This window comes from Sebastes umbrosus, chromosome 9, assembly GCF_015220745.1.
Source record: "Sebastes umbrosus isolate fSebUmb1 chromosome 9, fSebUmb1.pri, whole genome shotgun sequence".
NCBI lineage: Eukaryota > Metazoa > Chordata > Actinopteri > Perciformes > Sebastidae > Sebastes > Sebastes umbrosus.
Window position 1 is genome coordinate 18,424,839 of NC_051277.1, and position 24,472 is coordinate 18,449,310.

The 24,472-nt window shown below is 39.1% G+C and overlaps 2 protein-coding genes and 10 non-coding genes across 13 annotated transcripts in view; 1 reads left to right on the top strand and 11 right to left on the bottom strand.

Annotated features, from left to right (window-relative positions):
- Nucleotides 1–671: 671 nt before the first annotated feature.
- On the top strand, nt 672–18,881 carry fermt3b (fermitin family member 3b). 2 transcript variants are annotated; one of them, XM_037780749.1, is made up of 15 exons: nt 672–825; nt 2,189–2,328; nt 7,751–7,984; nt 11,199–11,315; nt 11,833–12,001; nt 12,737–12,839; nt 12,971–13,078; nt 13,744–13,878; nt 14,578–14,624; nt 14,822–14,946; nt 16,102–16,208; nt 16,329–16,550; nt 16,809–16,933; nt 17,547–17,688; nt 18,113–18,881. In XM_037780749.1, the coding sequence occupies exons 2-15, from the start codon at nt 2,205–2,207 to the stop codon at nt 18,290–18,292; spliced, it is 1,938 nt and encodes a 645-aa protein (XP_037636677.1). In that variant the 5' UTR covers nt 672–825; nt 2,189–2,204; the 3' UTR covers nt 18,293–18,881. The 2 variants fall into 2 exon arrangements, with proteins under 2 accessions (XP_037636677.1, XP_037636678.1); XM_037780750.1 differs by having other exon boundaries at nt 699–882.
- On the bottom strand, nt 3,780–3,851 carry trnaw-cca. The gene has a single exon. It is a non-coding gene; the product is annotated as a tRNA-Trp (tRNA).
- trnaw-cca lies at nt 5,604–5,675 on the bottom strand. Its single transcript has one exon. It is a non-coding gene; the product is annotated as a tRNA-Trp (tRNA).
- On the bottom strand, nt 8,434–8,505 carry trnaw-cca. Its single transcript has one exon. It is a non-coding gene; the product is annotated as a tRNA-Trp (tRNA).
- On the bottom strand, nt 8,785–8,856 carry trnaw-cca. The gene has a single exon. It is a non-coding gene; the product is annotated as a tRNA-Trp (tRNA).
- On the bottom strand, nt 9,061–9,132 carry trnaw-cca. Its single transcript has one exon. It is a non-coding gene; the product is annotated as a tRNA-Trp (tRNA).
- Nucleotides 9,410–9,481, bottom strand: trnaw-cca. The gene has a single exon. It is a non-coding gene; the product is annotated as a tRNA-Trp (tRNA).
- On the bottom strand, nt 9,686–9,757 carry trnaw-cca. Its single transcript has one exon. It is a non-coding gene; the product is annotated as a tRNA-Trp (tRNA).
- Nucleotides 10,019–10,090, bottom strand: trnaw-cca. The gene has a single exon. It is a non-coding gene; the product is annotated as a tRNA-Trp (tRNA).
- Nucleotides 10,278–10,349, bottom strand: trnaw-cca. Its single transcript has one exon. It is a non-coding gene; the product is annotated as a tRNA-Trp (tRNA).
- Nucleotides 10,627–10,698, bottom strand: trnaw-cca. The gene has a single exon. It is a non-coding gene; the product is annotated as a tRNA-Trp (tRNA).
- Nucleotides 18,882–20,186: 1,305 nt separating the features above from the next.
- The window catches only part of trpt1 (tRNA phosphotransferase 1), a 5,028-nt gene continuing 742 nt past the window's right edge, over nt 20,187–24,472 (bottom strand). Inside the window, exons 3-7 of the mRNA XM_037780613.1 lie at nt 22,956–23,125; nt 21,859–22,036; nt 20,895–20,951; nt 20,694–20,804; nt 20,187–20,584 (exon numbers count right to left, since the gene is read on the bottom strand). Coding sequence (XP_037636541.1) covers nt 20,562–20,584; nt 20,694–20,804; nt 20,895–20,951; nt 21,859–22,036; nt 22,956–23,125 — 539 coding nt within the window. The 3' untranslated portion in view covers nt 20,187–20,561. The remainder of the gene's footprint in view (nt 20,585–20,693; nt 20,805–20,894; nt 20,952–21,858; nt 22,037–22,955; nt 23,126–24,472) is intronic.

Genomic DNA, 24,472 nt, shown 5'->3' on the forward strand with positions numbered 1-24,472 from the left:
ATACTGCTCCTATTTTTATACTTCCTTCTATTTAAATGGTTCATATTTTGTTACTCTTTTTTTAGCTCTTTTTTTTTACTGTGTAAGCTGATGCATCTTGTTTTTGCACTATCCCCTTTGCTGCTGTACACTGCAAATTTCCCCACTGCAGGACTAATAAAGGAATATCTTATTTTATCTTATCTTAAAATAATCTGGACTTGTTCCATAGACAGGAAGTTTATGTGTAGCTGTTTTAAATTAACCAAATTATTATTACTATTAGGCTATGCTGTATAGTAGAGCATTAAACCTGCTGTCACTTTAAGAAGGAAATTACAAGTTAATAGGCGCTCATAACTAAGCCTTTGCCTATTCACACTTTACTTTGCATCTGACACGTCATCAAAAGCTGCAACTAAAATTTAGCATCCTTGACTCTCAACCTAACACCACTCATTCATTACTGATCTTTCAACACACAAATTATGATCACTAAATAATGTATTGTAGGGAGGAGAAATAAAAAGACAGGAGAAGGATATGGATAATATGTTGTCTGTCCATTTAATATCTCATATCCAGCCTCTCACATAGGCTGTACACACACGCACACATACATAGCCTTATATGCATCACTCAGTCTGTCACTCAAAACTTGAACCCTTTTCACATTTCCGCCTGGCGGAAACTGACAAAAAAAGGAACAACCTTTCTCGACAGAAGTGACACAAGTAGGCGCAGACAAAAGCTACACAAGACCACAACCGGCCCAGCCCGAGAGAGGAGAAACTGCTGCACATTTTCACAGAAAACCTGGGAAACTTCTTCAGAGATCTGACAGAGGTACAAAGATCCCCCCCAGTTTCCATTTCTGAAAACCTTGGACAGAGGAGACTGACGGTATTGTCTTTCAAAGTGTGTGTGTGTGACGTGAGAGAAAGGGAGAAAGTATAAGGACAGAGAGAGCGTTAAGGCATCATGTGAGCGTGTGAGGCTTCTGTATTAAATATACAGATGTGGGGTCATTTATGAGGTCACATCACTCGACGAAGTATAATGTAAGATGTGAACTGTTCACAGATCAGAACTTATATTCAGAAACAGGCAGATAAAAAAAGTTTAGGCCTCAAGGAGTGCCGGCATGTCATCTAGTCATTGTTATGCCAATGTCTGTGTTATTAGACTTTGAAAATACAGAGGCAAAGACACATGTTTTAAGCCTTAAATGTAATATATTTAAGGTGGGCTTACACATGCAGTGGGTCTCTGTATTGGTGTTGGATGAACTTCTCCACTTGGGCGGGTCAGAAAGCGGAAGTGTGTGACCCTGGTGATAGATAGAAACAGGAAGTGCTCATCAAACTGGACATGTTGCCAGAATCACACATCCAGTGTGTGTGTTACTCAGTATCATGTGATATTGAACCATTAGTTAAAGTCTTTTTTTCTCACAGTTGATTGGCTGAAGTATGATTGACAGGTCATCTGTCCTCTCTAATATCTGAAATATTCTGTAAAACTCGAAGCAGGATTTTTATTGTCAAATCTATCCTGTTCTGTCACACGTCTTGAAAGTGCACAGTTATAGATTTTCACTGCAGTTTTATGCTTCTTAAAAAATGAATTATGAAGGTATTTTTATGCGCTGATGTGAAATATTCCAGAACACACTGATATGTAGTAGAACTGAAATTGTCTTTCATTTTTCATTTTTGCATGTAATGTGATTCTGAAATGGGATCTTGTTTTAGAGAGTTTTTAAATGTTTTCTTCAGGCATTTTAACAAATTATTAATGCATCTAAGTGCATAATTTCTCACTCGTGACATATATAGGTCCCTAAAATAATAATTGCTAAAACACTCAATTATTGAGTGATATATCTGAGCATTGTGTCATGTCAGACCTGAAGAAATGGTGATGGTAGTTTAATCAAGGTGGTGGAAAAACAGATGAAAGAGTCACTGATTAATTATAAGTCATCTTCTTCTTGTCCTTGACTGCTTTGTCTGAGCTGTCACACATTTGCGCTAAACAAAAACACACAAAATGGCATTTGTCACACATAATAAATCATTTAAAGAGCATTTGTTGAGCAGCTTTTCATAACAAGTGGTTATCAGTTTGCCAGTGTTACTAAATCTATCAGTCACTCTCTCCCATGTTTGTCTTTCCTGCTTTCTTCTTGTCTGCTCTGCTCTGCCAGACCTCTCTCTCCCAGCATGGCGTCGTGGGATCTGTCAGTCACAGTGGACGACCTGGGGTCGGACGCGCCACCTGTCACCCTCAGCGTGGCCTCTGACCTCCACGTCGGAGGGGTCATCCTGATGCTGGTGGAAAAGACACGTAGGTCACTGTCTGTCTGTCTGTCTGTGTTTGTGTCAATCTTTCTCTCAGACTAAAAATAGTTACATCATTTGAATGGACACGCAAGAATTCACACACAGTGTATAGGTAACACTTTAACAGGATTTCACAGTACATCCTGCATGCATTAAAGGTCACATATTGTAAAAAGTGGGATTTTCAGTTCTTTTACGTTATAAAGCAGGTTAAAGTGCTATATAAATACTGTTAAACTATCAAAACGCTCAATGTATGGAGAAATACACACACCCCATATTCAGAAATTGCGCGTTTGAAACAAGCCGTTAGGATTTCTGTCCATTTCTGATATAACAGGTGTACAAATATACAATATTTAGATCATTACACGGTTTTAAATGTAAATATTCTAAATGTGTCCCAGTTTATTTCCTGTTGCAGTGTATGTAAATAACATCAGCTGACGGGAAGTAAACGTAGACCCAAACTGTTGCCTAGCAACGCAATTCGTTGCAATTCCGTTGCAATTCCATTGAAATGCACTAAAAACGGAGCATTTTAGACAGAGGGTAAATACAGGTATATTCAGGCAGACAGTGCGAGGTAAATAATGTCTTTTTGGACCATTATAGCATGTAAACATGTTCTTGTAGAAACACAAAATACAAGTATGAACCTGAAAAAGAGCATGATATGGGAACTTTAAATCATCATTCATGCATCAGTTAAGTAACATATACACTATACTCTGTTTGCCCAGAATGTGCTTTTAATAATTTTTCTTTAAGGATCTAGTTATACCTTTTTATACCAAGCTATAACCATCCTCAGCATAAACATGCTGTCCTATCCTGACTTTTTGCATAACCTACATGTCATTACTTTCTGTTATTAAACTAAGTTCTGATCTTGAAATGTACACGACAAGCAAATGTACCTGATAATTCTTAATTTTCAAAATGAAATACTGTTGGCGAATCTTATCCAATAAGTCTGTCCATATAGTATTTGAAATTGTTAATGGTTTAAAATGTTTTCATAGCTACAAGACGAGCCAAAAGCACTTGACAATACATATCACAGACATTTAAAAGGTTTACTTCCTTATTCCTTCTCTCCACTACTGTTTTATTTTTAAATTGCTGGTATTTGGTAATCAGGTTTCTTCCCGCTAAACGGGGAGTTTTTCCTGGCCACAGTGCGCTTGGTGGGATCTCTTGTTGGGTCTCTAAACTATGGTGTACGGTCTAAGACCTGCTCTATATATAAAGCGTCTCAAGATAACTTCTGTAATGATTTGACGCTATATAAAAATAGATTGAATTGAATTTGTTTCAAACTCAGTTTAATTGCTAGTTGAATCACCTTATTATTTAATAACAGAGGCCACTCTCCAGTTCTTGAGGTCTTGTAACCTTCAAAGTTACAGTATAACTCTTTAATTTCCGACCAGTTTCAGGAACAGAAATATTTGACCCTGACGTGATTTGAACACGCAACCTTCTGATCTGGAGTCAGACGCGCTACCGTTGCGCCACAGAGTCTGGTAATAAGTGGAAGGACCAATATAACCTGGAGGTGGTTTCCGGCAAGTCCACATCTGCACATATTCAGTATTTAACAAGTGTAGAAATGTAAAACTAGACATTTAGGTTTAACAGGCAGCCAGACTACGTTTTGGGGGTAACATTTATTAGTGATCATCACTAATCATAACGTTTGTCCTGGTGTCCGGTAGTAGCAGCAAAGAGTAGAAGCAAAAGATGCAACTCCTGTGTTTTTTTGACAACAGCCGCTGCCGCCATTTTGGACTGAAAACGCCTTTTATATTTACAATATTGTATTGTTCAACACAGAGCGCCTGTCTGTCCACTGTGATGAACAAGACAACCCCCAAACTGTCAAAGTAACAGACTGTAGATAGATAGATAGATAGATAGATAGATAGATAGATAGATAGATAGATAGATAGATAGTAACTTTATTGATCGGGAGGGAAATTCAAGTTTCCAGCATCACAGTTCAATAGTGCAAAACGTGATAAAAAGGCAGTAAAAAAGTGAGTAGTGAAAAGTAAAAAGTACAAAAAATATATACCAGATATAAAAATACAAGGAGATGAAGAAAAACTTTTAAAACTGAATATAGTGCAGGGTAACAGCTGTGATACACGACTATTAAAAAAGTGAATATAGTGCAAAAAGTGATATAGTGCGCGCTGAATAATAACATATAGGAGATATACAGTAGAGACCAGGGGATAAAGAAATGTCAAATATGGAATATAATGTGGGATGAGAACTGAAGTACAGAGTTTTAAAAAAAATGTACTAAAGTACAGAATAAAGCTGTACATTTATTGGTATAATACAGTAAAAACAGTCTATAAATGTGCAGAGTAGAGCTGTTGGTGGTGTGCAGAATTAATAAAGTAGCTTAGTCTATGAAAGTGCACTGTGTGCATTATTATCTGTCCTGCAGACATCCTCCTTTGTCCTCCTTTTTTTTAATTTCTTTTTTTTTTATTTGTACATATATAAATAAAACTGCACAAAATCCAGTCAATAAAAAAAAACAAGAAATGTGTCAGGAGAGGTCAGGAAGCCACAGGCTTATACAAAGGACCTCCCTCCAACCCCAGGAGAGAAAAAAAACATTAACAAAAAAGGAAGAAAGATCTAAACTAACATATTTTAAAAATACAATAAACGTTAAACAACAATGAGAAGTACACAAAATGTGCAGAAAAACCAACCAAACAGTGGAAAACAATCCAATAAAAACAATGAAATACATACAAAAAACAGTACAGAAAAAAAGAAAATATATCTAAACATATCCAAAGATAATTAGACATCATGAATTAAATGTGATGATAATTTCCTTTTAAAATCTGCTAAGGATAACGAGCTGTTGATAACATGAATTTTGGTGTTCCGTATTTGTACACCACGATATCTGAGGGAGTACTGGCCATGTCCAGGTGAAGATGATTAACCTGTCTAGTATTATGTGAATAAATTTGAAAATTAGATTTAAAGAAGTTGCTAAACGATGAATGGTAAAGAAGAAGGCAAGAACATATATTTATATATAAACACACATATCTGATGAATATTTATGTCATAAACTGAGAGAATGGTCAGTTTCCTGAACAGTGGAACAGAGGCCTCTATTGTCTATGATTAAAGTAACATTATTGTTCAGTAACCACATAGAATGGATAGTTTACTTTAAAAGGCCTAAATAGCATATAAAATCATAATAACTTAGCTCGCATAAGCAAGAACAAACATTGACCCTGACGTGATTTGAACACGCAACCTTCTGATCTGGAGTCAGACGCGCTGCCGTTGCGCCACAGAGTCTGTGACGCTTTGAAGTGAGACTGGTCCTGTAAGTATCTATTACTGGTGATGGGATAGCAGGGTGAGTTGATAATACAGTATTTAGAGCCAGTAAAACAATGGTTAGGAGGTCACCTGAGGTCTGTCTGTGGACTGCAAGAGAGAGAGAGATGTAAAGTGTCTGCTTTGACTGTTAATGGTGGTTTATAAACCATGTTATAGGTACATTACCGCCATCTATTGGACTGGAGTAGTGTGTAGCAGTAGATTGGCAGGGGGAAAAACTATATCTCTATATTGTTTCTGTTATTTAGTAGAAGATTGCGTACTTCCCATGATGTCTTTCCAAACTGATTCCCCAAAGTAATATTGTGTTTTTCCATCAAGTTTAGTTTTTTCCATCAAGTTTAGTGTCACAATATCAGATTTTCACAACACAATTATTGTGGCCAATATAATTCATGATAAAGTTATTATTCAGATATCTATAGAAAATTTGAAAAAAAAGAGCTACCAGTGAAATTCTTTGTTTATTGTGCGTTTTGTCTATTTTTTGACAAATTAATTTCAGTACACCCAAGTGTAGGGAGGTAGAGAGAGTTCGTAACCATAACTGTATATATAAAATGATTTAAGAGGCGTTGAATTATTTATACAATATTATCATAGTTATTGTCATACCTATATATCGCGTCACCCTATCTACCACCATGGCAGATAGGACAGCCTTATATTAAGAAATATTATTTTTAAAAGGCAATTCCTGAGTTAAAAATAGTCAGGGATTAGATTAAGGTTACATAATATATTCCATATTTGTTAGTGTCTGGTACCACTGACTCAGTGTTAACTAATCTACAGTGTTCTACGTAGATTTCAGGAGTGGCATACAAATAAATTGAGTGGCCGGTAGAAATGTTCAGTGACCTGCCACAGTGACACGTGAGGAAAAAATTTAATTTTCGACCCTGACTAAGCTACTTTTTTAATACTGCACCCCACCAACAGCTCTACTCTGCACATTTATAGACAGTTTTTTACTGTATTATACCAATGATGTACAGCTTTATTCTGCACTTTAGTCCATTTTTAAAAAACTCTCTACCTCACTTTTCATCCCACATTATATTCCATATTTGACTTTTCTTAATCCCCTGGTCTCTACTGTATATCTCCTATATTTTATTATTCAGCACTATATCACTTTTTGCACTATATTCACTTTTTTAATAGTCCTGTATCTCGGTTGTTACCCTGCACTATGTTCAGTTTTAACAGTTTTCTTCATCTCCTTGTATTTTTATATCTGGTATATTTTTTTGTACTTTGCACTGCTAACTTTTTTACTGCCTTTTTACTAACATGTTTTTGCACTATGGAACTGTGATGCTGGAAACTTGAATTTCCCTCCCGATCAATACGGTTACTATCTATCTATCTATCTATCTATCTATGTATCTATCTATAGTATCTATCTAAGTGGTCCTGATATTAATTCCCATCTTTCATCATCATACAATCTATACCAGTACGTGTTTGATAGTTTCCAGTTCATTACAGTGTGTATAGTCCAGTATGGTGCTTGCCTATTGCACATTAATAGCGTAAAACATTATTATAAAATATAAAATAATGATTTGATGAATAATTACCACCGCTGCACATAGAATAAAAAATATTAGAAAAATAATGATTTGAAAAATTATGATTTTTTTACTCTATGTACATTGATAACTACCAACACTGAACATAAATAGAGTCAAAAAATATTAGAAAATGTATTGATTTAATCTTGTGATAAACTATAATTTGCCAAAAAATATTTCATTTAATCGCAGGTTGAATGCCACAATAAGAAACAGCTGAAAGGAAAAATGCCCTCAAGGGTCAAACGGGGCGTAACTAAAACCAGATTGACTTTTCTTGCTATTGAGTTTTGAGTTCTTGAGGTGAAAAAATGTCTGGACATTGACAGAGAAAATAACTTTTATTATCAAGATGATAGCCAGAGACATCACACATCAGAGCTTGAAACTAAAGGATGTTAACTGTGTTTCAGAATGCAGCAACATCTGTTTTGTGTCTGTCCTCTGCAGAGATAACGCGTGATTGGTCAGACCATGGCTTGTGGTGGGAACAGAAGCAGAAGTGGCTGTTGCGAACAACCTGGACTCTGGATAAATATGGCATCCACGCTGACGCCCGGCTGGTCTTTGTGCCCCAACACAAGCCCCTGAGGCTGGGTCTGCCCAACGGCACTACCCTGAGGCTCCGAGCCAGCTTCTCCAGCCCCGTCTTCCAGACTGTGATGGGCGTCTGCAGGATGCTCAGTAAGTCTCAGCCTTATTTATTTATTTATTTTCTTCTTCCTGCTTTCATTTATTATTTATGTGTTTGTTTGTTTTTAATTCTTTCCCTTCTTTGACTAATTTTTCTGTTAATTTCTTCCTTCATCCCTCCCTTGTTTTCTTCTTTTGTTTCCTTCTTTCCTGCCTTGATGTCCTTCCTCCATTCTTTCTTTTGCTTCCTTTTCCATCCCTTTCCTTCTTTCCTTTTTTATTTCCTTCCGTCTTTCACTCTCCCTCCCTTGTTTACTGCTCTTGTTTAGGCTACTCCATTCCTTTCTTCCTTAGTTCCTCCCTTCTTTCTTTCTTTTTTTCTTTCTCTGCTTTATTTCCTTTCTTTCTGTTTTGTGTTCTCACTGCAATCGCTGACTGCGCATAAAACCATATCCTGTCTGACCATCGTCTATTGAACAGAGTTAGACAAACAGAAATATTGACCCTGACGTGATTTGAACACGCAACCTTCTGATCTGGAGTCAGACGCGCTACCGTTGCGCCACAGAGTCTGAAAATTGAAATACCAAACAGGTGACAACTCAAACACCGGAGGAGGTACAGTACATTGATTATAAAACATAGTAGTCAGTTTAATGGCCACGTTAAAGTTATTGAGGTAAAAAATATATATATATATTTAAAATTGCTAGCTCACTCATTTAATTGTCCTGTAATCCAGGGGTCATTTACCAGTTCTTGAGTTGAGAAAGTCTCTGGATGTGATGAAAGAGACAACCATATCCTGTCTGACCATCTTCTATTAAACGGAGATTGAGGAACAGAACATTTGACCCTGACGTGATTTGAACACGCAACCTTCTGATCTGGAGTCAGACGCGCTGCCGTTGCGCCACAGAGTCTGAAAACTGGTTTACCAAACTGATGGCAACTCAAACACTGGAGGAGGTAAATTGATTAAAAGAAATTCTAGTTGTCAGTTTAATGGCCAGTTGAACAACTCATGTTTACATGGCCATTAATTCAGGGACCGTTTTCCTTTAATGAAAGAGACAACCCTATCCCGTCTGACCATTGTCTATTAAACTGAAGAGTATCAGAAATAATGACCCTGACGTGATTTGAACACACAACCTTCTGATCTGGAGTCAGACGCGCTGCCGTTGCACCACAGAGTCTGAAAGCTGATACACTAAACAGGCGACAAGTTACACACTAGAGGAGGTACTGTACATTGATTACAAAACATAGTAGTCAGTTTAATGGCCATGTTCAAGTTTTTGAGGTAAAAAATATATATATATTTAAAATTGCTAGCTCACTCATTTAATTGTCCTGTAATCCAGGGGTCATTTACCAGTTCTTGAGTTGAGAAAGTCCCTGGATGTGATGAAAGAGACAACCATATCCTGTCTGACCATCGTCTATTAAATGGAGATTGAGCAACAAAATATTTGACCCTGACGTGATTTGAACACGCAACCTTCTGATCTGGAGTCAGACGCGCTGCCGTTGCGCCACAGAGTCTGAAAACTGTTTCACCAAACTGGTGACAAGTCAAACACTGGAGGAGGTAAATTGATTAAAATAAATTCTAGTAGTCAGTGTAATGGCCAGTTGAACAACTCATGTTTACATGTCCAGTAATTCAGAGACAATTTTCCTTTGATGAAAGAGTCCACCCTATCCTGTCTGACCTTTGTCTATTAAACTGACGAGTATCAGAAACATTGACCCTGACGTGATTTGAACACGCAACCTTCTGATCTGGAGTCAGACGCGCTACCGTTGCGCCACAGAGCCTGAGTGCTTGTGTATGAAACCAGAGAGAAGTCAGATATTGGAGGAGTTTAATGGCCACTGTCGAGTTATTGAGGTGAAAAATGTATTTAAATTTGCTATTAATTATTTCAGTTTAATTGCTAGTCCAGTCATTTTATTGTCCCGTAATCCAGGGGCCATTTTCCAGTTCTTGAGTTGAGAAAATCTCCAGCATTTAATGAACGAAACAACCATATCCTGTCTGACCATGTTCTATTAAACAGAGTTAGACAACAGAAATATTGACCCTGACGTGATTTGAACACGCAACCTTCTGATCTGGAGTCAGACGCGCTACCGTTGCGCCACAGAGTCTGAAAACTGAAACACCAAACAGGTGACAGCTCAAACACTGGAGGAGGTAAATTGATTAAAAAACATTTGTAGTAGTCAGTTTAATAATTCACATGTCCAGTAATTCAGAGACCATTTTCCTTTGATGAAAGAGACAACACTATGCCGTCTGACCATTGTCTATTAAACTGACGAGTATCAGAAACATTGACCTTGACGTGATTTGAACACGCAACCTTCTGATCTGGAGTCAGACGCGCTACCGTTGCGCCACAGAGTCTGAAAACTGAAACACCAAAAAGATGACAAGTCAAACACTAGAGGAGGTACAGTACATTGATTACAAAACATAGTAGTCAGTTTAATGGCCACATTCAAGTTATTGAGGTAAAAAATATATATACATTTAAAATTGCTAGTCCAGTCATTTTATTGTCCTGTAACTCAGAGGCCATCTTCCAGTTCTTGAGTTGAGAAAGTCTCCAGATTTGATGAAAGAGACAACCATATCCTGTCTGACCATCTTCTATTAAACGGAGATTGAGCAACAGAATATTTGACCCTGACGTGATTTGAACACGCAACCTTCTGATCTGGAGTCAGACGCGCTACCGTTGCGCCACAGAGTCTGAATGCTTTCACTGAAAAAGTCAGCAACTCAGTCAAAACAGTGGATGAGTTAAATTCATTTTAAAAAAGAATCTAGAAGTCATAAATAACCAGTTGAATAAATTAAATGTACAAGGTTTTATAACAGTGCGGTTGCACCTTAAGTATTCTTATTGGTCTGTAAAGTTTGGTGACTTTGTGTATTTTCAACACAGTTCCTCCACCATCTTCTACCTGAGCAAAGGTCTACTCATCCAGAGTTAAATATACTAAAATGATCTGGAATCAGATGTTCTACCATTCTACCACATAGTGATGGACACCCATCAGTTCATACAAACAACTCATTCACCTAAAACACTTTAAATGTATGCTGTACAGTTGTCTCAGCATGTACCGTTGGTCAGTGTGCCGTTCCCATAGTGATCAGGCTGTCCCCTCTCTACATGTTTACTTCTGTCAGTATTATAGCTGAGACATAGTCAGTCTGAATTACTTTTCCTCTCTGTTACCTCCACAGATATCCGTCACCCCGAGGAGCTCTCGTTCCTCCGGCCCGTTGAAGAGAAAAAAAAGAAGAAAGACAAAGACTCGGCTGGGGAGATCTACGACCTGACCGAGGTGCCCCTCTCCTCAGGTACACTCATCACACTTCATCCACACTGCAGGCTCTACATGCACATGCTTTATAACCGGTTGCTTAAGACTTAGAGTAGACGGAGAAGACTTCAAATCCTTGAAAAAAAAATCTGCCTTACTTTAACTTATTTGTCAACAATACCATTTTTACAACTTAGTCTTTTGACTTCTCATTAATGCAAACATCCTTTTTCTGCAGTACGATTAAAACAAAAATGCTTTAATGTTCTGCAGTTCTTTTCAGCACAGTCAATCAGATGAACTATATGTGGTAACAATAATCACCATTTCTAGAGTCTGACGATTTGTTTATTTGGGATGATGAGGTCTTGATTCACACAGAGAGTCTACTTGTAAATCATCCAAAGGTAGACCTGAAGCATGGTGGAGAAGATTAATCACTAAAATACACCTAACGGCAATTCTCATCTGAAAGTGAGCCTCATTATTAGAGAGGTCAGACTCTTTTCCTCCCTGGATAATGTGACTGTAACCCCCCTACGCCTCCTCTGCAGTGTCCCGGCCCTGTCTCTATAACGGCATGCCTGCTCACTTTGCCGACTCGCCTGAGATGGAGGCCATCTACAAGATGCTGTCAGTCACCCAGCCTCCACCCGCCCCCGAGGTCGTAGCCAAGCAGTACCGCGCAGCCAGCGTGGTGGACAAGGCCCACATCAACGGCAGGTACGCCTTCACACACATTGGTATGGTAAACTTTTCCTTTATGTCCAACGACAGTCTATGGATACACATACAGTATAATAACATCATCGTTTTTAGGTTCTCCGGTGGTCACCCACAGAGGAACAATCTAAACTACAAGTTCGCTACCAGTCCTTTTTGAGTAATTGTCTGAATGAGAGCTGTTATATCCTGCTCACACATTGTTTGGCTAATTTAAAACTTCTCAGGAAAATTAGAGCTTGTGCAGACCAGTTAACTATGAGGCATGTTGTGTCAGTGGTTAGAGCTGATGTCTCAAATTAGACCCTTTTCACAGCAGACGATTTGATGTGTCACAGCAGGACGAAATACAGGTGTAATCAATAAAATTGATTACGGTCCCATTCTGTCAACAGAAATAAGTCAAATAGAAAATGTCTATACATACATGTATTTAAGATATAAAATGTATGTGTCATTCTTGGTTGTTTTGTTTTTTATTTGCTCATTTGTGATGTCGTACTTACTTACAACATGTATTATTTAAATGTAATCTCTGAGGTAGTGATTTATTTATTCATGTTGGATTGTCAAGACAATAGCGCTCAGACACTGTGGGCGTTTTTCTGCTTGTGAATGTATGTTTGTGTTGGCCCAGCCTCCAAGGGATGGGGTATATAGTGTATATACTGAATATAGATACACATATGTTACATATAAACTCATAAACATTTACTTATTGTCTTTCTCTCTCAGGTGGTTGGACTCATCCCGTTGTCTCATGCAGCAGGGCATCCATGAAAATGACAGAGTCTGGCTTCGCTTCAAATACTTTGCCTTCTATGATATAGAACCTAAGGTGTGTGTGTACATGTTGTTTTTATAGATACAGTGTGTGTGTCTGTGTATGTGTGTGTGTGTGTGTGTGTGTGTGTGTTTGGTTTTGCATTCCTCTCTTGATTTGACTATTTTTCTCCTCTGGCCGTGCAGTATGATGTTGTGCGTCTGACCCAGCTGTATGAGCAGGCGCGCTGGGCCATCCTGCTGGAGGACATCGACTGCACCGAGGAGGAGATGATGTTGTTTGGAGCTCTGCAGGTAGAAAACACTTGATGCTGAAGGACAAATATGTAAAAAATACAGTAGAAGAAGTGGGCATTTCCCTCATAAAACTCATTAAATGTCAGATATTACAGTAATTCAAATGTTCCCATATCTATATGCAAATATTGTCAAAGACATATGACTATTATTTATTTTGATTGACAGGTTAAATATAAAAATCTATCTTTTAATACACTTTTTATGAGTCCAATAAATGCATTTCTGGGCTAGAAACTCTGCATGTTTAACTCATCTGCATTTAAAAAGGTTGTTGACAAACCACATGTCAAAAAGCATCCAAACTTAGTCCGTCTTTAAATTTAGTCACTAAATTCCACTTAATCTAAACTACATTATTTGATAAATTAATACAGGAACACTTATAATCTGAGCCACAATACTGTGTTTGACAGCAAAACCATGAAAGCTGGATCACATGATATTTATATATACACATATTAGCAGACCACATGAAATGAGTCTCCCACTCAGTAGCTTTGGAAATAGACATGAATCTAGTTATAATCTTCCTTTTAGTCTTGATTTGTTCACCAAGAAAAGCTCCTATTCAAAACACTACCAATCACACACAATTTGAGTTGTTTTCTCTTTTAACATCCAGTACATATTTAAAAGTCTTTCTCTCTCCTCTCCTGTAGTACCACATCAGTAAGGTGTCTCAGTCGGAGCCCCAGATGGTGAGCTCCAATGCCGCCATGGACGACCTGGAGTCTGCCCTGCAGTCCCTGGAGGTCAAGCTGGAGGGAGACGGCAGCTCCGCGTCCGAGATGCTGGTTAGACATGTTGGATGTACTCGTCTGTGTCGCTATGGCTACATTTCAAATCGCATACTTTTTCTTTTTACTTTTAGTACTGCAGCTGCCCTCACAAAGTACGTACTGTTGCATGCAGTATGCATACAAATGGGACATACTGTACTACTTTGTCATAACATTGAGCCTTGAACTTTGACCCTCTTTGCTCATATCTTCCGATAGCCAGAAAAGCATGCTGGCTTGCATACTGCAAAATACGACCAGATGTAGTAGGACATCCTGGTATTTTTGGCATACTGTATTTGACATACTATGTATTGAGACATACTAAATATTTTTCTGGCATACTAAATAGTATGGTAGTATGGATCGTGGAACGCACAGTGAGAGTCAGCTGCTGTCGGGATTATTAGGATGAAGTTGTCTTAATCCTGACAGTAGGACACTGACCCAACAAATTAATTCTTGTTAAAACCTCAACAGCAATTGTATCCTTTAAGACCTCATTATTTGAGAGTCAGAGATGTGAAGTTCTCTATGTTACTGATGTAATGATTTTGACAGACTATAACTGTTTATAGGACTAACTCTTCTACACGCTACCGTTCTTTTGAAACGTGTCAAAAGATAATCCACAAAATAATACAGTATATTTAATAAGAAGGCAGGAGAAGAGTATCATTTATCCACTGGAAAACATCTTTGTCTTTCATACAGGAATTCATGACGGCACCAGAACTCAACGACTATCTGAAGATATTCAGGTGAGATTCATTTTCCAACCACCCATCAGCATCAGCACAGTCTATATAACAGATGTGTGCCTCTTCTGTCTTAGATGTGATGCACTAAGTTAAAGTGGAGCACCAGTTTCCTGTAGAACAAAAACATATATTTGTTATTTTCCCATTTTGTAACCGATGTGAGTAGATGACTTGAGCGATGTGATTGTATGTTTCAGGCCAAAGAGGATGACTCTGAAGGGATATAAGCAGTACTGGTTCAAGTTCCAGGATACCTCCATCTCTTATTTCAAGAGCAAAGAGGAGAGCATCGGAGAGCCCATTCAACAGATTAACCTCAAAGGTACTCAATAGATTATTCCATTTTACATTATAAGGATATCACCAACATACACTTTATATAAGAAGTGGACGTAGTCACCGTGACATCACCCATTGGTTTGTGGACTGCCGTTTTGAAGCTTTGAATTTGGCATTTTGTCCGGCGCCATTTTTGGTTTTCTGGAACCAGAAGTGACACGAGAAGGTGGAGCTAAGTACAACCGAACGCTGAATAAGACATTTTTAGACGACCAAAAAGGTTGTAATTAACTTTCATGAACTGAAAACACACTGTGAAAGGGTTAAAGTTGTAAGTCAAAAACGCGGACAACTCCCAGACCGGACAACGCCGTGGTAGCGACCTGTCAATCACAAGGTAGCCACGCCCTAAAGCATCCCCTGCTTTATGGTCTATTAGACTCTAAATGGGACCATAATTTACTAAATGAACATCATGCTGTATTGAAGAAGACTTGAAACTAGCGATTGAGACCATAAACTCATGTTTACAATGTTTACTGAGGTAATAAATCAAGTGAGAAGTAGGCTCATTTTCTCATAGACTTCTATACAATCAGACTTCTTTTTGCAACCAGAGGAGAAAGTTTAAGGCACTTCCACATTGCCTTCACTTCTCAGACTCAGAGGTTGCCCACTGGTCACCAATAATATACCATCAGTTATCAATAAGTATGTACGAATACGTGGCAGATGAAGTAGCAGTCATACTTGTTTAATCCCCAGTGTAACATCGCTGCTAAGAAATGACCACATACAGTATAATGTCATGTTTACAAGGAAACCCCAACACACACACACAAACACAGAGCTTTCCATATATGGTAATAAGTGAGAGTGCTGCTCTCGAGTCTGTTTTCCTCCTCCGTCTGTGAGAAGTTAATGGAGTCGTGGTAATCCTAGATCAGTACTATAAGCCACTTAAGGGCTCTTCTTAAAAAAAAAAGATTCTGGGCTCAAAGAGGGAATGGAGCATTAATAAAAAGGAATATAACACTAATGCGGATGGCAACATAAATACAGTAAATGAACTGTAAGTGTGACTCAGCTGTAAACTCCAGATGCCATGGAAGTCTGACTCAGTGGTCTTGCTTCATTTCTGTGTCTAACCCATAAATTCCAGTATTGGGTGTTGGTTTGATATTTATCCTGCACACAGGATGTGAGGTGGCTCCGGACGTCAACGTGTCGGCACAGAAGTTCCTAATCAGACTCCTGATACCGGCGCCCGAGGGCATGAACGAGGTCTATCTGCGCTGTGAAAACGTGAGGACACACACACACACACACACACCTCCCCATCTCTGTACGTGACATCCTGTCATGTCCCCCACCTCTATCTTTGTCTCACCTCTCTGACCACAACCTCACTCTCTCGGCCTCCAGGAGCAGCAGTACGCTCAGTGGATGGCCGCGTGTCGACTGGCCTCAAAAGGCAAGACTCTGGCCGACAGCAGCTTCCAGAGCGAGATCCAGAGCATCCGCACCTTCCTGGCCATGCAAAAGACCAGCTCCGGTTCCCATGGCAACGCACCTGCCAACGATGAAAGCATCAATACTCACAGTCTGGTGTCGCCACGCTACCATAAGAAGTACAAACCCAAACAGGTACAGGAGAGGTGGAACAAGAATAAATATAGTAAATGTAATAGTCTCATGATATCAGGAGGATGACACCGACCTCTCATTTATTGATCCTATACACAGTATGTGACATTTAGTAACACTAAAATTAATCATTTTTCTGAACAGCAGTACAGTGATTTTGCGCATTGGAGCTATCTGAACAGTTCTGCAGCCCACTTTGTGCTCAAGGCAGCAAAAATATAATTACATCTGCCCTTTACCCTGTGCCTGCTCCTCCAGCTGACCCCTCGCATCCTGGACGCATACCAGAACGTGGCTCAGCTCTCACTGACAGATGCAGTTTCGCGCTTCCTGCAGATCTGGCAAGCCCTGCCCGACTTTGGCCTCTCATACGTCGTCGTCAGGTGAAGTTTAAAGTTCAATTTGAAGCTTTTTAGAATTTGTTGAATGCCAGTTACCATATATTCAGGACTATTTTGTCAACACCATACAAAGTGAGATCAAATTGAGGTGTAACTGTTAAGTAAGTAATATGAAAGTAAACATTTACAGTTACACAACATAAATGTGGAGATTACTGTTAAAGTTATGAGTCTCTCGAGAACTAAGTAGCACTCACTTGCAGTGGCGCTTTAAGAAAATACAGAAATCAAGATTGTACATCTGCACTTAAACATTCCACAGGCAGAAATTAAACAAGGTTTAAGTTCCTGTCAACACATTGTAGCTATTCTTGTCACAGACCATAAGACAAGTCGCAATCAGACATAATTCTGCAGATGACTTGCTGATATAAAGCTGGTTTGGGAAACGTCCTGAAACCAGCTTGCTGTGTGATGAGAGAAACAGGTAGTCCTTGCTCCCAGGTTAATAGTATTGATTGTAATGGTGTAAAGCACAGAAGTGGTAGCCAAGTATGATCCAGCAAGCATTCAAGTCAGTGTCACAAAGTTTTGGAGGATTAAAGCTTGACTTTTGTCTTAGAGAAAAGAAGCTTAAGATGTTTATACCCAACAGGTTTAAGGGCAGTCGGAAAGACGAGGTGCTGGGCATCGCTCCCAACCGTCTGATCCGTATCGACCTGGGCGTGGGTGATGTGGTGAAGACGTGGCGTTACAACAACATGAAGCAGTGGAACGTCAACTGGGACATACGACAGGTAACAATAATGCTTTGATTCACGTTCTGCCCGAGAGAGCAGTCTGTTAGACCTCAAACTTGTACTGAATTACCAAAAGAGATCTTTCAAAGTTTATTTAGTTCTTTTTCTGCTAAGCTTTCCTGGACGTGTTTCTAGTGCTTAAATCTTATCTAAAATCTATTTGTGATAACATAAGGAACATACATAACATAAGATAACATAAGGTCAAAACAGGAAGAAGAAGAAAAAAACACAAGCTATACACAAAATATTCCTCAAACTATGCAGCCAATGTAGGAGAGTGACCTCGTTAACATCACCCATAGAGAGTGTTACAGTTCTAAAGGAACCCCCTAATATAATTGTATTTTGGCGCTGTCTGTTTTCATCTTAAAGGAATCTCGTATCTGCTCTTCTTTTACTTTGTTTCTGGCTCGTCCAGGTGGCCATAGAGTTTGAAGGCAACATCAACATCGCTTTTGGCTGCGTGACCGCCGACTGCAAAATCGTTCACGAGTTTATCGGAGGCTACATCTTCATGTCGACACGCAGCCGTGCGAAGAGCGACACGCTCAATGAGGAGCTCTTCCACAAGCTGACCGGCGGCCACGAAGCTCTCTAAGACTAAAAAACACCAAAAAATCCCACATCTGTGTGTCTCAACAGTGGAAAACCATGTGGAACTGGATTTTATGTTCCATTCAGGCAACTACAAAAACACCAGAACTGTACAACAAATGCACAAAATAAGATATCCTGTTCATGTAAATGTGTTATCCACCTTGTCACTCCATCATAGTTTTTATATAGTCTTTGTTCCACTAACACACACGCTGTCATAAGCTATCAGTGGACGGACATGTTCAGACAGTTCAAGACTCCGGCGCTCCTCACGCTGACTTTACTTCAGGATGGACTGCTGCTGGGCCAAACTGCTGGACATCAGGTCCAAGATCAGCCGGCTTGACACTCAAACTAACGGAAATATAAAATCAACTGTTGCATCAGCCAGCAGCAACTTTTCTGTTTTTGCCTCACAGTATTCAGACTTCCTGTCGCTCAGGAAAGAAAGCCTTGCTTTGTATATGTAGTCCTACTGCCAGCAGCCACGTTATCACAGCCAAGAATCAACAGCCACGAGTAGAAAAAAAACACATGCCAATATGAAATGTTTTCCATTTATTCAAATAAATACAGCAATTCACTTTTCATTCTCTGTTTGTCTTCACTCCTTATGCTTGTGACATCTGTTGTTTCCTACACAGGAAACTTCTAATCATTTATCTCCCCTCACATGCTGCGTGTGTGTCCATATCTTATAATAAACTGTTACAGAGGTCCGTTAACTAAAACCACAGCGTCTGTATCCTCTGCTTTCCCAGACTTAGTCAAGTGACTAACCACATGTACAATATGTCTTCAAACGACATCTAAAAAGGCCCGGCTGGTTTTTGCCAGCACTCAGTGTGTCTGTTTGTATATTTTCTAACAGCTTGGTGAAATTATCTTGGTAGTCAGTGTGTGCCATAGTTTATTTAGCACTTACAATGCAATGGTGAAAACAAAGCCTCTATGCTTAGAAATAAATTGCCAGCATAAGTTCGTTAAATTGTCATTTAAACCATGTGTGCCCAATGACTATATTTAGTATGATGAGGAAAAACGCCACAACCTTTGTTCGGATTGGTCAAAAGTCTTGAAATTTGGTACGGACATACTTTTGGCAAGTATCTAATAGTACAACTTCAAAATTTTTAGATCACATGAAAAATTAAAATTTTATTAACAGCCAAAGTCAAGATTTTTGAAAATTAGGATAAACGCTAATGTGGGAGCCAAATTCTTCATTTCAGAATATGGTGAATTATATCTTTGCTGCACCATTAGATATTCAGTTTATTAAATTCTTTGTGCTTTAGTAAATAAGTTTACCACTAAATTTTGGGGTTACTCGCCTTTTTCCCATGTTTCCCCTCTACCACTTCTATATTAGGGAGGGAGCCAGAGCTCTGATGGGCCCCAGGGAGAGCGGTAATATTCGGTTTTTGACCGCACTCAACTGTCAGTTTATCGGCTTCTTTAGAGAACCTTTTTTTTGTTTGTTTTGAATTGTGAGGAAGCTATTAGGGCTGTTGTATAAAATATACTTTGCTTTCAAATTAAATGTTGTTCATCGTTTAAACACGCTTGATCTCTGTAATATTTGTTTGGACTGCAATCTGAAGCGTGTCTAACTGCATGCATCACACCTGGAGCCTCAAGGCAAGTTTGGATTGCCTTTAAAGCTAACATTGTGTTTATTAAATGCTTTCCATATGATTTTTTTACACCACACATGTGTACATATCTTTGATATTCAATTTGTTATGAGTTCATAGATACCAAATACTTGATTGTGCTCCTTGTAGTTTCTGAGAAACAGCAATTTTCATACTATATACAGTATCTAGTATTGGGGCACATGACTACTGTTTTTTTCCTAAAATATATTGGAGCAAAAACAGTAGTCCCATGTGCCCAAAGACTAGATATAGTATGATAAAAAAAAACTCATTTGTGCTGAGGCAAGCCCAGAGAACAGCTCCACCAAAGGAAATTGAAAAATTTCAGTTGCGGGCACAAATGGGTTAAAAATAAATGAAGCTCCCCTAGAGCCGTCCTGATCCTTTCAATAATGACACAAAAATGGAAATTTTACCAATCTAGTCCCATTTAGGATGATTTCTGAGTGGATTTTCCTATTGCTGACCAAAATCACCTCACTAGGATGCTCCTGCCAGACAACACGTGTTACCATGGGAACCAGCATAAGCATCAACCAACCATCGGATGTCAGCACAGTCAGATGAGTCCTGCTACGACCAATGACAGAACGGTATCCTCTGATGATGCTACTGCAGTGGAAGGATGCTCCCTGAAACACAGCACAAAAGGGAAGTCAGTGAAGTAAACAGCCCTCAATACAAGTTTTAAAAGAATCTTAATTGAATGAATGAATGAATGAATGTGACCGTTTTTCTTACTTGTGGGTCTCAGGCTTAAGGCTCGGCTGAAGTATTTAGGGAGAAGTTTTCCCTCTGCGTCGCCTGCAGTCAGCAACACGCTGTTATCTGACCAGAAGAACTCAATGCCGTCTGTGCAGAATACACACGTAAAACACATGTGAACCTAAACATAGACTGAATCAAGTGTATTGGGTAGCAGTCATTAGTGGCTGAGCTTACCAGCGAGAGCTTTGGAGACATCAATATACACGGCGAGATCACAGTCTTTCCTCATACCTGGTGGGAAAGTGAATGATACTCATTTTTTTAAATGTTCAGCTGACTTCTCTCTGTCGGTCGTGTCTAGAAGGTAACCTGCAAATTGCGAAATCTGATCTGAAATATGCAAAAACTCTCACGAGACTCTGCCGGACAACGTATCCTAACCTTAACTATTCAAGATCAACTATCTTGCGAGAGTTTCCCCAACTCACGGGTTACCTTCTAGACACGACGAGAGCTGTGTATTGGCAAGAATCTGGTGATCATGATACAGGGGTAACGCTTCAATATATTGCGATATATTGCGATACTGTAAGCAAGGCAATATATTGCGATTTTTTAAATTTAATTTCAGGAAAAATGTCATAGCATAAAGAACACACCGGAAATAAACCATTTTAGAATAGGCAAAAATAACACATTTATACTGCATGCAAATGGTATTTGCACCAAACTGCATGTGATTATCATAAAGTGGGCTGTAAAGGAGAGACTCGTGGGTACCCATAGAACTCATTTTCATTCACATATCTTTAGGTCAGAGGTCAAGGGACCCCTGTGAAAATCACCATGCCAGTTTTTCCTCACCAAAATTTAGTGTCACTTTGGAGCATTATTTAGCATTCTTCTCAACAAGTTAATATGACATGCTTGATACTAATGGATTCATCAGGTTTTATAGTTTCATATGATGCCAGTAACTTCACTCTAGCTACAACCTCTGAAAGATCAAATAGCAGCCGGGTGCGACGGCGGGGCTGTCAGATTTTCAAGAGGTTAATTAAAAATTGATACAGCATTTTGGAGAATCGATACAGTATCGCACAACATAATATTGCGATACTCATGTGTATCGATATTTTCTTACACCCTTAGACACCTCTGTCAGACACACACACACACACACACACACACAGCTTACCACTAATGACGCCTTCCTCCCCTGGCAGGCCTGGTGCCAGATGGATGTGTGTCCTCCTCATACGGCTCAGGCCATGCTGTTGGATGGAGGTCCAGTTGCGGAGGTAGGAGCCATGAACGGCCTCAGCCGGGCAGTCTGGACAACCAGCCAGGACCGGTTTCAGCTCCAAATCCATTACCTGACCACAGCGATGCAACCAGTATTAACACAGCATTTACGTTTTTTTTTCTTCTAATACACAAAAAACGAACCCGCTTGATAAGGAAAATCTGAGTGGGATGATAATTGTGTTGCAGGATTAAAATCCAAATCCAATGAGGGTTTGTACATCTCAATATTTGTAACAAATGAGGGAAAATATACCATAGTCAAATAAACACAATCAAAGTTGAAGATGCATTTTAGCACCAGAGCTGGTGCTATTCCCCAGTGTTCTTCTTGTACCTTCACTTAACACTGACTTGAGGGGACTGAAATCATATTTTCCTTTTAGATTGATATGATTGTCAGAGGACTAACAGCATCTGTCATCCGAAAATTTGATTTACAGTTATATTTTGAAGGTGTAAATAGGTTTATTACATTTGTATGCACTCGGTGGAACAACATGAGAGTATGTTTTGAGCTGTTGCAAGATCTCCCAGAGTTCATTTTCCATCTGAAGAAAGTAAATTGAAGTTATTGAACTTGAAGTTAGCTGGTCCTAGGACTGACCTAAATGCTTAGACTGTTGCCATGGTAATCAACCTCCAAATCAGTATTCAAATGCTTTGTTTTTTAATATAATTAAGTAATAATAATGCAGAAATCCACAAATAGCACATGAAATAAGGAATAATCCCACAACATTATTCATTGTTCCTATTCAACATTACTTATTATTAGTTATTCTCAGACGGATATCGTTGTTATTTATGTGTAGAGGTGCATGTGGGTACAGTAGTGCGGCAATAGCACTATGCCCTAGCAGGTCCACAAGAAAGGAAAATGTTTCCATCTAGCAATTTTGGTGTAAATTTAATTGAATACAGCATCTACCCAGGAGGATAATACATCCTGCCATGCGGATTTGCTGATGAAATTAAATATCCCCATACCTGTACTGAGTGGCCTTGACTGGCTCGAATCTGCAGGCGGCCGTCCTCCGGGTGGGGGCGAAGCTTAAAGCGCTGCTTGTCATTTGTGGCCACGACTCTTTCGACGTCTTCCAATGAGTACGAGCGGAACTGCGGGTGAGCCAGGAGTTCCTCCACAAACATGAAACCATCTACGAGGATAACAGTTGACTATGGTCACATTAATCTCCAAACCAACAGGAGGGAAATTACAAATGTTGTGGCCCACAAACCCACAGGAAGCGATCCACAAATGTGCAAATATCATTCCATGCGTACAAATGGATGCACAAATGCGTATGCATCACTTTACCTGTGAACCTGTAACATTTTTATGTGGAATTAAAATTTGGGTTTACAGAGTAATTTATGCGTATTTGCAAATCGCCCTTTATTTTTGTGGATGCGACTGTACACAAAACAAATGCAAAAATACATGTTTGTGGATAGTGAAATATTTGTGGATCATGGTCTTCTGTGGATTAAAACTATTAAAGCAGATAAAAACTTCCCTACTTAACCCTTTACCCTACACACTGCATTGGATCACATTTACAGTCTGCAGGCATTTGTGAAACTGAGAATACAGATGTTGGTTTTGTAGGAGCCCAGAGAGGTAAGCCTATATCATATTATCCCCTTGGTTTAATTAAGTGCTCACTCTAATACAAATTCGTCCTAAATGTAAAGCATGTGTGAAACACTTGAGTGGGCAAACATGATTTATTCAAATGAAGCAACCCAATATATAATTCAAATATAGTTTTTATAACTATCACATTTTAAGGATGCCTATTTTCCGTATTCCCTTCTGTTGTGTCTGTTTGAATCAGGCTGAGAGCAAAAGATAACTCCAAAATAAAGATGATCATAGGAAAAGATCTTTATATTAAAATGGAAAAAGAATTTTAAAGCTGAAGTAGGCGGGATTGGACCAAATATGATTAAAAAAAGTTATTTTTATAAAACGGTCGCTATATCGTGACAGTAGTACATGAAACAGGTAACCTGAAAAAAATCATGTGTCTCTGTGTCCTCCGGTGCTCCTAACGGCATCTGCAAGATTTCACAGACCGGAGGAAAACAAGCAGTAAGAGCTGATCTGAGGTCTACTGTCCAGCTGCCGTCTATGAGAGCCGGCTGTCAATCACTCGCGAACTCCGACCAAACGGTCAAACTAGGCAGCGCTGATCAAATGTGAATCAATATTATGTTACTTTAATGTCTATTTCTCGCCTCAAATGTTTTCAGAATCATCTTGTAGTGCACTGTTTAGCTGTAATATGAGAAAGTTTGTGACGCGGCCGCCATTGTTGAATCTGGTGAAGGAATGCCAAGTTCTGGTCACATGACCGGAGCACAGCCAATAGGAACGCTCTCTCAACGAAATGACCTGTGATTGGTCAAAGTCTCCCGTCATGGGCGAGATGTTTTAAAGTCTGTAAACAGAGCCACGAGGAGGTGCAGAAGTCTAGTTTTCTCTCAGAACACTTGAATTA